The 12,518-nt window shown below is 38.5% G+C and overlaps 1 protein-coding gene across 1 annotated transcript; it reads left to right on the plus strand.

Annotated features, from left to right (window-relative positions):
- Positions 1 to 3,440: 3,440 nt before the first annotated feature.
- Positions 3,441 to 8,621, plus strand: LOC107600285 (kelch repeat and BTB domain-containing protein 8). Its single transcript, XM_016292137.1, has 4 exons — positions 3,441 to 3,487; positions 4,471 to 4,678; positions 6,153 to 7,270; positions 7,980 to 8,621. Exons 1-4 carry the CDS (start codon positions 3,472 to 3,474, stop codon positions 8,441 to 8,443), a joined length of 1,806 nt encoding a protein of 601 aa, XP_016147623.1. The 5' UTR covers positions 3,441 to 3,471; the 3' UTR covers positions 8,444 to 8,621.
- Positions 8,622 to 12,518: the final 3,897 nt, after the last annotated feature.

Genomic DNA, 12,518 nt, shown 5'->3' on the forward strand with positions numbered 1-12,518 from the left:
ATATTCTTTAACACTATTGGTTAGATTTAGAGTAGGTAGTATGTTATTTTCAAAGTGATAAAGCATTAACCTTTTAGCGCCACGCATCGGCATTTGATTTCCGACTTGTCGCGATATGTGCTTGAACCAGCAATAAAATGTTGGCACAGTCACATTTATCTGTTTCAAAGAAAATTGAACACACATCTTAACACCACTCACTGGACAACTGACTTTGAAACTGCTGGGAAAAGTACAAGGAGCAATGTAATATATTTTTTTTTTGCAAAAATGTCACAACAGGCCTGTATTTTTCATAAGCCAAAAATGACAATTATACTCATGGTGATTGCAAGGTTTAGGGTTCATATAAACAGAACTTTCAGAATCTGAAATCAAATTGGTTTAAAAAAAGATTACCGAAACACTTAAAAGGTTTGTTTACTTGCAAAGTAAGCAGCCTTCTGTTGAACTCGATGCGACTGGATTGGAATTATATAATAATTTCAATTCAAATCAATATTTTGTCCATGTAGTTTATTTGATGAGCATCCATGGATAATGGGTGCAGGATAATGTACAGTCAGCCATCATTATTTCAAAATAAATCTCTTCAGGGTGATACAAGACCTCTGTGCTCCTAGTCCCGGTCCTGATGACATCATACCCTAATCTTAATGATGCCATACATTGCTTTGAGATGCATTGCAAAGCAAGCAAGGCCATATTTGTTGTTACTGGTGCTCTGTTCCTGGCAGGTGTGAATGCATATCTTGAAAAATGTGACTTGCTAACAAAGCAAATATCTTTACTGTCAAAAGCTGAAATGGAAATGCCATAAATGCCTCAAGCAATTCCAGATAAAACGTACAGCAGCTTATCAAGTAGGACTGCTAGGAGAGACTTTCCTGATGGAATACTACAAGGTTAAAACCTTATAGCGTGATTGTAGCTTTCCACAGCCCTGAGCATATTCTGAATTTTGCAAGGAATACAGCTTTTCAAGTTTGACCTGTTCGCATTTCGAATGAGTAAATCCGCTTTGCTCTGATGTTAGTACAAAGTGTGCAGTCCCAGGGATATATGATGATATGGTGCGCTGATATCAGGAAATCTGGCACTATATATAAAGGTAGCAGGCTATAGGAATGTAAACATAAGCAAAAAGATATTATAGAGCCAAGGCAACAGAAAGCCTTTCATTTGACTGCAATTTCATGGCCTTTCTAGTTGCTGAGGAGGAAAGGAATTGGAAAAATATGAAATTGATTGTCTGGATTGCAGTTATTGGACCACCGTTTTCTGCAGTGTTAGACAGTGTCAAAATAGATCTCTTGTCTGTGCTCGACTGACAGGAAGAAAAGAACACAAGCTGGGCCAAAACATGTGCCTTTATCCTCTGTCCTGAGATAAGGGCACACAGAGCCAAGAATCAGGAAGCATGAGAACAGGAGTGTTGTATTGGATGACTTAAACGGAATTAGTACATCTGATATATTCCATGTCCATTGTTTTTATATCAGTATGTGAAACAAATATAAATAATGTGTATTATTTTGAATAAATGATTCATATTCAGGCTGCCTGTACTAATGGAGCAGGAACCACTATCAATTTTAGGAAATAAATTACCTTGAAAAAATTGCGACGCATGCCTGTAAATTACAGAGATCTGAATAATTGAAGATGAATCTTGAAACAATCCTAATGTTTCCTTGAACTGAGTGACAACGGCATGGCAGTTTATCTAGCAAAAGAGATTTAGAAATAAAGTTGACTAGAAATGAAAATATGCCCCATCTATTTTCTAAATGCATGTTATTCATATTTTTGCGAATAATGCTCTCATGCATATGATCATCTTTTTAATGCATTTTTCTGACCTCACGATTTTTTTATCAGAATGTCATAACTCGATTTTCTGTTAAAACCATTGACGTTCTTACAACTGGCTGCAAGCTTACATTCAGACCTGCTTATATCCAATTAATTACAATGGACAGAACCAAGTCCCCTCTCTTCCTTTTTTTCTTTTTCAATAATCAGTTTCATTGGGATGTACATCACAACATGGAAGAAAAGCTCTGTTGTTACTTCAGTTTCATCAAGACTTTAAGTAGTTATTATTTACCAAGTCTTTGGGGTGTAGATTTGTAAGTGAATCTCACACAACCAGTACAACATTTCACTGCAAAGCCAGAAAAAAAAGAAGATTATTTTCAGTGAATTTAGATTAATTTATTTAGTTTTGCTTTAAAAAACATTAATGAAAGAATGGATAACTGAGGGATGAATAGGTGAGTAAAATTAGGTATTGGGCTACACTAGGGTTTCCCAATTCGGGGTTTGCAAGAGTTGATGAAAAGCCAATAAATAATTAAATCATATAAAATCAATAATTTTAAAATAAAAAATAACTAAACACTTACTTACTAAAAATGTATATTTTATTTGTTCACCTCCATGTGACCATTAACCAACATCAGCATGCCACTGTTATTATTTTATTTTATATTAAATCATTTAAATATGAACCTATCCACACTTGTCTGAAGCTACACTCTGGCATGACATCTACAGAAATCAAAGTAACTGAAGAAAAATATTACAATTTGTTTGAACCTACTGCCTCATTCTCCCTGGCTGATCTGGAATAAGATTCCCAAAATCCACTGATTACTCCTAACATTTCTTTACTTTCAGGGAGTTTTTCCTGGCCATTGTGGCATTGTGTTTGCTCACTGGGGGTCTGAGCCTGAAATTATGTAAAGCTGCTTTACAACAATTACTATTGTTAAAAGTACTATTCAAATAAATCTTAAGTGAACTGAAAAGAAAAGAAAGAGTGGGAGCTGCATTGCCTCTTCTTACCAAGCTGGGTTTTACCTTTAAGCTTGAAGCTGTGGAGGTGGTAGCACTTGATGTCTGTAGAATTTCAGCTAGAACAGAAGATACATAAAATGTGAAGAAAGATAAGATCAAATAGATTTGTCACCTGTTATTATTCAGTGCTGTAACCACCATATATTATATATGAAGGGCACACGTCCAAACCAGTATGCAGAGATCAGAATAATAATTTTCATTCAGCCATTCTAAAACTTGTATATTTAGTCCCTCTAATCCTGAATATTTGTTTACGTTCTAGCTATTAATAATTAACTCCCTAAATCCTGGTTTATATTCATATATATATATATATATATATATATATATATATATATATATATATATGATATTATTCATATCACAAACACAAGCACGGACGTTCCTGATGGAATCAGTGATCTGCTAAATGACTAAATAAATAAAAATAAATAAAATATAAACTCCCTTGATATTGCTTTGAACTATTTGACAAAAAACAGACAGCCTCGGAAGCCTATTGGCTGTCACGAGCGTTCGGCGACGCTGATTGGCTGCTGCCTGTTTCCGGGGCTCCATTCCATTAGTGACGTTTTCCCTCAGTCGCCGTGCGACAGATTGGGGAGAATGGCTGCCAGTGGAGGTTAGAGCTTCTCTTCAAAATCCAAACTTATTTCCAAAAGTTTTCTAGTCTGTTTACGCGTTATTCATCTCTGATATTATTTAGTTTTGACGGAACGAGATAGAGTTAGAAGGTTTGTTCGAATGTACAGCAAACTCCGGTGGTTGTTTGGATAAAGGCAGAAAAAGTACGGAGAGGTAGCGGCTAGCGAGACTAGCTCAGCGAGTGACTGTGTAAACACTCGCTTATTTGCTCGCTGGTGTACGATACAGTTCATTCAGCTGCGTTATCCTTCGTGTAACTCTGTACTTTCGCCATATTCAATGCGTTGTCACGGTTTATTTAGTGCTATGAAAGGGCTCTAGTCTGGACTTGAACGGCTCGACACCGGACTAGCCTGATGTTGTGCTAACCGGTAAAACAGCACCTGGATTAGCACAGCTAACAAGTTAAGCACCGAAACTCGCTTGCTCGTAGTAACTACACACAATTCTTCGATCAGATTATCAGGAGAGTGTTAAATGTCCAAGGTTGTCGAAAGCAATACTAGTTATTTGGAACGTATTGCTAGTTTTCCTGCTCTTAACTAGTTTCACAGTAATGTCATGTGGGGGCTGTGGTTGGTTGGTTAATGGATAACATGTTTTCTCAGATTTTTTTTTTGTTCTGAAGAGCTCTAAAGGAATATTAGTAAGTAAACTTGGATGCCACTGACTTTGCACAGAGCCTGTGGGTTTGGAACATCTGTTGAATGAGCTCTTAAATATTTTTTTTCCAGTTTTATTTTTGCGTTGAAACGCTAATGTAGTTTTGTAGCATTGAAATGTAGTTCTAAAAAATAAAGAGCTAATCAATTGTAATATGGGAAGTTAGCATTTTTACATGTCCGTTTAAAAGCTAGAAACTAAAACCGACGGCAAAAGAGTCATTCTTGTAATTTATAATGTTTATTGTCACTGTAAAACCTGAAATCATCTCAGCTGTCTAACTCTTTTGTCTTGTAGACGTAGGAAAGCTGTTACAAGTACAGAATGGGACTCCAGCAAGCACAAGCTACAACGGGGTAGATGCCCTTCATGCCTGTAACATCCTCCAGCAGCTTAAAGCCTTGTACGACGAAGCTCAGCTGACTGACATTGTCGTGGAAGTGGACCATGGCAAAACATTCTCTTGTCACAGAAATGTCCTCGCTGCCATCAGTCCTTACTTCAGGTGGCTCCTCAACACATCAATGCTTTAAACCATTTTCGTAACATTTGTTGAGAAACTGTGATGTGATAAAAGCTAAGATTGAAACACAGACCCTTCAGTTACTGAAAATATGACAGACTTAACTATTCAATTATTATACATGGGTATGATGGCTTTAAACTGATCAGACAGTCAGACTTTTCAATACTTAATCAGCAAAAACTTTAAAGGTGTGTTCCTGGTTCTATCGGTAGCATTTGTCCCTCAGTTAAAAAAAAATGTTTACAGTAAGCCAATGTAAGTATACAGGGCAGGCAATAAACATTAAAATGTGTACTCTTTCAAAAATATAGCCACTTGACGGTGTAATTGCGTCATTGTGGACAATGATTTTGTTAATTCCAATCTTTCAGCTTTGATGTCATGAACATGCAAACCTGTTAACTCTGGCATGATATGCTAAATAATTAAAGTATTGCCACCTCAGAAAGACATTTGCACTTGCAAAGGCTAAACAAGTGTTTACGCCCTGGAGCATTGACCTGCTGGTTTGCATCCATATTAACTGTTTGATCATATTTGGTTTTAAAAAAGCTTTGATTGGAGTTGACTTTACTAATTTAAATAGAATTTAACTTGTATTGAACCAGGAACACTGCTTTAAAGGGGTCATATGATGTTGCTAAAAAGAACATTATTTTGTGTATTTGGTGTAATGAAATGTGTTTATGTGGTTTAAGGTTAAAAAAACACATTATTTTCCACATACTGTACATTATTGTTTCTCTTCTATGGCCCGCCTTTCTGAAACGCGTCGATTTTTACAAAGTCTACCCTGCCCAAAAAACTCGCTTTAAATATATAAAATATAAAAAAACGTACTTCCAGTCTGTGTGTCAGAACAGAACATTGTAGTCTACTCTACCAGGATCAGGAAACGGTCCTCCATAAAATGTGCTGCACACATCTGCATATTTGGGTTGAAGTGTTCTGGAACAGTGTTGTAAACACAACTTAACCACTGATTTCTAGTTGTATCCATTTTTGGAATGCCAAACAAAGTAGTTTCGCTTTCACAACGAAACGCAGTGTCACACACGGTAGCCTAGAGTGAGCAGCGGCGGCCTAGAGTGAGCAGAGGCTTGAGAACGGTGCGGCCAGACTCTTAACTTTTATAAAGAATATCTCTTTGGATTTGAGACTTTAGTCTTTGCAACTTTACAGATCTTCTTTATGCACCAAGAGCTTGTAACACTCCAAAGAGAAAGGAAAAATTTAAATCGCATCATATGACCCCTTTAACAAACTACACATTAAATGTAAAACATGTAAATGTAAAAAAGCTTTGGAGTGCCACTTATTTAGACTTGAACATGCTTGAGTTAAGTACTGGAATGGAATCGCACATTGTAGAACCACAGTTGACTAAAAGCATACTGTCGTAAAAATTTTGTTTTGTTCACATGGTAATGGTGTTTGTTTTATCTTTTGTCAGATCCATGTTCACAAGTGGCCTTACAGAGAGCAGTCAGCGGGAGGTGCGGATTGTTGGCGTGGAGTCTGAGTCCATGCATTTGGTTCTGGACTACGCTTACACCTCACGTGTCACTCTCACCGAGTCTAACGTGCAGGCACTGTTCACTGCCGCCAGCATCTTCCAGATCCCAGCCCTCCAAGACCAGTGTGCCCAGTTCATGATCAGCCGTTTGGACCCTCAGAACTGCATCGGGGTCTTCATGTTCGCAGATGCTTACGGCCACCAGGAGTTGCGGGAGCGCTCGCAGGATTACATCCGCAAGAAGTTCCTGTGCGTGATGGGAGAGCAAGAGTTCCTTCATCTGACCAAAGAACAGCTGGTCAGCATTCTCAACAGCGACGATCTGAACGTGGAAAAAGAGGAGCACGTGTACGAAAGCATCGTTCACTGGTTGGAGTATGACTGCTCACGTCGGGAGGCAGATTTACCTGAGGTTTTTGCCAAATGCATCCGCTTGCCCCTGCTGGACGAGGCCTTTCTGAGCCGTATACCCCCAGCCTTCGCCCTGGCCTTGTCCAGGGATCCCTCGGATAAGGGTCGGCTCAATGGCACCAATGGCTGCCCGCAACGGCTGGGTATGACTGCATCCGAGATGGTCATCTGCTTCGACGCGGCTCACAAGCACTCAGGGAAGAAGCAGACCGTGCCTTGCCTGGACATTGTTGCCGGTAAGGTGTACAAGCTTTGCAAGCCACCTAATGACCTCAGAGAGGTTGGCATTTTGGTCTCGTCAGAGAATGACATCTTCATCGCTGGAGGCTATCGGCCGAGCAATAGTGAGGTGTGCATCGACCATCGCGCAGAGAGTGACTTCTGGCAGTACGAGCATGCTGGCAACAGGTGGCTCCCGCGATCGCCCATGCTGCGGGCGCGCATCGGCTGCAGGCTAGTGCACTGCTACGGGAAACTCTATGCTATGGGTGGTCGAGTGTATGAAGGGGACGGACGAAATGCTTTGAAATCTGTGGAGTGCTATGATGCCAGAGACAACTGCTGGACAGCGGTCAGTCCCATGCCGGTGGCCATGGAGTTCCACAGCACAGTAGAGTATAAGGATCGCATATATGTGCTGCAAGGTAAGTGGGGTTATTGCAGAGTCACCTGGAATCAGGGTCATCAAAGTGTGCAAACGTGTATATCCTTGTAATTCATTGGCCTGTCATGTCTTTTTTGCTCTACTTGGATAAAAAGGTCAGGTGGGTTCACCTCTCTCCACAAAATCAGCAATAACTGAGAGCACAAAAGAGCTAGACTAGTATTTCATATTAGGGATGGACCGAAATTTCAGCCACTGAATATTTTCAGCAGACAGTGCCATAGAAATTTAAATAAAGACTGTTTAAAGTCGATATTACACACTGAAACATGCTTTCTCTAGTTAACAGTTGTTGCCTATGTAATATCACACCTGTTTGAAAAAGGTAAAGTTGTAATCAGTTAAAAAATATTAATGACAACAACAATAATAAGCATTATTATTAAATGTGTGTGCATATAATAAAACGAGACATGTTTGTTAATTGAAATAAATGTGAAATAAAATATAAATATTAGTTTATATAAGCAGTTGGTTGCCAAGGCAGCAATTCTAATTTTTGTTTCAAGATTAAAATGAAAGCAAAAATATAACTTGTGAGTCCAGAATTTTCAGTTTTGGACAAGTGGTTTAATTTTGGTGCTACGTAATATAAAGGACTAATTTGTGATATTAATTACATATTTAGCAATTTTGGCCATCCGTTTGGATGTTGATCATTCTTTTTTTTTTTTATGACATTTTCCTAGGAGAATACTTCTTCTGTTTTGACCCACGCAAAGACTACTGGGGCCATTTACCTTCCATGAAAGTTCCCCGTACTCAAGGCTTGGCCGCCCTGTACAAAAACTGCATCTACTACATAGCAGGCATCTGCAGAAACCACCAGCGCACGTTTACCGTGGAGGTGTACGACATCGAGCAGAACACCTGGTGCCGTAAAAGAGACCTCCCCTTCGAGCAAGCGACCAGCCCCTACATCAAGGTGCTTCTGCTTCAGGGCAGATTGCATCTGTTTGTTCGGGCTACGCAAGTAATGGTAGAAGAACACGTGTTTCGTACCAGCCGCAAGAATTCTCTCTACCAGTACGACGATGAAGCTGACCAATGGACAAAGGTCTACGAGACGCCGGACCGCCTCTGGGACCTCGGCCGCCATTTTGAGTGTGTGGTGGCCAAACTATACCCTCAGTGTCTTCAGAAAGTGCTGTGAGCGTCGAGGATGTGCTGTTTGAGACAGCTGATCAATATTTTTGGAGAAGAGGGATGATGGTACTGCTCAATACATGGTGCTGTTTGTGTCCCCAACACCAGAACTGCAGGGGAAGTCTTAAAGCGTTAAAGGTTTCAATCAATAAACTCGAGGGTGCTGTTTGAAAAAGGAAAAAAAAGCAGTATTTTATGTTAGACACAATCGCTTGTTTTACAGTTAGAAAAGTGAATCATAAGTGCAATTATCTTTCGTTTTTTTTTGCAGATGTTGAGTCGTTTCTGCTCCTTTATATCTAGTTTTTGGCTTGGGTTGTTGGCATGCATCGTTGGCGAACATGAGCAATTGAAGTCCTTAAGGACAAGCAGTGTGTCAACAGTTGAGAAAAAAAATAGGTGAAAAAAATATGTAAAGCTATAAATATTCATACGGGTATGATGAGCATTTTTGCTCACTGTTAGTGTGAATACTGAGTTTTTTATTGTCATTTCTTTCAGGTTTTCAGCAGAAGTTGACTCTTTGTGGTTTTCTTAAGAATTTAGTTAGAGAATTTTGATTATTAATGGAAAGCAATTTGTATGCCAAGGTGTTTTTTTTTGTAAATCTTTTTTCTTTTTCCTTTTAAGTCAGCCCATGTGCTAAAACATCGCAGCAGTTTTTAATTTTCATTTGGACTCTACTTTTATGATGTTTCGTGCAGCTCCCACATCGAAATCTATATCTTTGCAATTTCGCATCACCAGCCAGATCTTTAGTGAGGTTAAAAGATTTTACTCCGTCTCCATATTGGAGAAGAAAAAAAGGATACCAGCTTTATGTGTAGCTGAAATCAAAAGTGGGCAATTTGTTGACAGCCAAACACAGCTCAGATCAGGAGAGAACATCGATAGGGTTGGAGAAGAGGTGGCCAAAATGTGGATGCTCACATTCCACTGTCATTTATTGACTCCTCGTATCTGAAACCTATAGATGCCTCCAAAATGCCAAAACGTGTTCAAGGAGGCTTAGCCTGCACCCCGTGGCAGCAATAACAGGTGTTCTGTCATTGTTCCTTAGATAAAGTGCATTAGAAACGAATAATTCCAGAAAAATGGCCTTTGTTTTGTCATCATGGGTTGGTTAACGTTCAATGAGAGATGTGTTGCTATCCAGGGATGTTACAGTGCCTGTGCACATGAAAAGCCCAAGCATCAGTGATGGAGTGAGAAAAGCCACTATAAAGTCTTACAGTTCAGTTTGCTTCTGCACTAAGGTGCTTTGATTTTAGGAAAGGTCTGTTTCGCAAATGAATCCAGTCCTCCTATTTTAGCGTTTCCCTGTAAATAAACACTTTCTTTCTTTGTTCCCTCCATCCACTCATCTTCCAGTCTCAAACTACAGAGAAGAAGAATTGTTTTTGGTGCTGCTTTTTGACAATCTTGTACAGAATATACAGTGATTTTTACAGCCATTTGTCATTGCTTGACGCTTCCAAAAGATGTCAGTCTTATAAGTTATTGTGTTGTTTTTCCAGCCTCATGTGTATTTCGTCATGCAGGTTCCTGATTTTGCACTACATTATTTCCTCCCTTGAGAGCTTCTCAGAATACAGCGCTCTGTTTTCAGACACAGAGACTGAGGACGTGGTGAACGGCTTTAAATAGGACAGCTGATGCGCTCTCATGTCGGGCTCTTTGGCGCCTGCGAGGCCCAGCTTCATCTGGGGCTTTGGTGGAGGGAGAGGGATGAGAAATTGCATTGGCTTTGGTGCAGTTGCCGCACGTTTCACATACTTGCATACGCTCAGTAGCACGGGAACCAGAAATGGACACTTCTCAGGATTATTGTCGATACACAGTACTGTATTTAAATGGTTTGTTTTGTGTAATTTACTCTACCATATGTTTGCTGTACTTGCACAGTTTTTTTTTTGTTTGTTTTTCCTCTTTTCAGATGGGTGTTTTTTTTTCTTAATCATTTTAATTTTAATATTTACTCTTAGGTTTGTTAGAGTTTATGATTTTGCTCTGTTAAAAAAATGTGAATCACAAAACATAATAACATAAGCATTTTTTTTTTGTGTGTTCCTTTGTTTCTTTGTGATTGCGTCAGTCGTAAAGAACACAAAGCATTACAGAAAATAAGTTATGGGAGTGCTACTTTCCAAAACACCAGTCTGTAGATGTTAAATAAAAGCTTGGAAAGAATTTCTAAATTATACTTTTGTGTTGTTGGCTGCTGCCGGTGTGAATGCTCTACAGCCAGTTCTTCCATTTGTCACAGCTTGCAGTTAATTTATCCACAGAAGTTTAAACAGTGTTTTCTTTTCCTTTTGCATTATTGCTTTACATTTTGTTCATTTTTTTGTTGTTGTTGGTTTGCTTGTATGTATGGTGTGAGAGTTTAGTAAACATTCATTGATCTCTACTGTGAAATTCACCTTGCACATAATTTGAAAAATAAAACAAAAAGTAAATGAGCAGTGCTGGTATTTTTGCAATGAGTAAAGAACTGATATAGGAAGTTAACTTTTTTTTTGTTTGTTTTTTTTTTAAAGATTTTGTACATTTAACATTTTTATGGAATTAGGACTATATGCAAATTAATTTTTAAAAGTGCAAATATTGCATGTAATCATTCGACTAATATGAGGTTTAAAAAATATGTAACAAATATGGCATAATAATGATGAAAAATAGCAATGTTGTTGCTTAAAGTCATTTTAGGTATTGTGTGTATATATAGACCTCAGATTGGGCCGAAGGTTTACCTTCCAACAAGACAATGACCCTAAGCACACTGCTAAAATAACGAAGGAGTGGCTTCACAACAACTCTGTGTCTGTTCTTGAATGGCCCAGCCAGAGCCCTGACTTAAACCCAATTGAGTATCTCTGGAGAGACCTAAAAATGGTTGTCCACCAACGTTTACCATCCAACCTGACAGAACTGGAGAGGATCCCCAAATCCAGGTGTGAAAAACTTGCTCCTTTTATAATAAGAATTTAGTTAGAGAATTTTGATTATTAATGGAAAGCAATTTGTATGCCCGTGGCAGCAATAACAGGTGTTCTGTCATTGTTCCTTAGATAAAGTTTAAGTGTTCCTTAAACCCAATTGAGCATCTCTGGAGAGACCTAAAAATGGCTGTCCACCAACGTTTACCATCCAACCGGACAGAACTGGAGAGGATCTGCAAGGAGGAATGGCAGAGGATCCCCAAATCCAGGTGTGAAAAACTTGTTGCATCTTTCCCAAAAAGACTCATGGCTGTATTAGATCAAAAGGGTGCTTCTACTAAATACTGAGCAAAGGGTCTGAATACTTAGGACCATGTGATATTTCAGTTTTTCTTTTTTAATAAATCTGCAAAAATGTCATCAATTCTGTGTTTTTCTGTCAATATGGGGTGCTGTGTGTACATTAATGAGGAAAAAAATTAACTTAAATGATTTTAGTAAATGGCTGCAATATAACAAAGAGTGAAAAATTTAAGGGGACTCTGAATACTTTCTGTACCCACTGTGTATATATATATATATAAAACAAGCCACAGAGAAAATTTTATCTCATCTCCAACTTCTTGCACTATTACAATAACTATAACAATGAAATATATGGTCTTAGGTACTGCTTTTTTATTATTATTTATGGCCCTGCTTGCATGTCCTGGCTGACAAACAGCCTTATTTTTTGGGTATTACTAGCAAAGTCATTGTATTGTTTCAGCAAACATTCTGTGCAGTTACACTGCACCCTTTAAAATGTTTCATTCATATGTAGAAAGAAGCTATAAGTGTAAAATAAGGAGAATGCTTTTCTAGTGATCTAGGCAGCTAGTTTTTTTTTAATATAAAATCCCAAATAGGGGAAAGAAAATACAAACCCAGGCTTCATTCAATGCTCCTTTCAGTTCTTTGTGCCTATCAATTTGTAAAGAATGGCTGTTTTCACTGCTTTTCTGTCTATGAAGTGGTTATGTCTCATAAATCAGCCTGAGCTTACAATCATATCGATCTGACTGGAGTTTCTGCTTTCATCTCACTTGGCTTTAAGTGAATTGACCATCTACTTTAAAGGGGTCATATGATGCGATTTCA

The sequence above is a fragment of the Sinocyclocheilus grahami genome, unplaced genomic scaffold, assembly GCF_001515645.1.
Source record: "Sinocyclocheilus grahami isolate Dianchi unplaced genomic scaffold, SAMN03320097.WGS_v1.1 scaffold281.1, whole genome shotgun sequence".
NCBI classification, from domain to species: domain Eukaryota; kingdom Metazoa; phylum Chordata; class Actinopteri; order Cypriniformes; family Cyprinidae; genus Sinocyclocheilus; species Sinocyclocheilus grahami.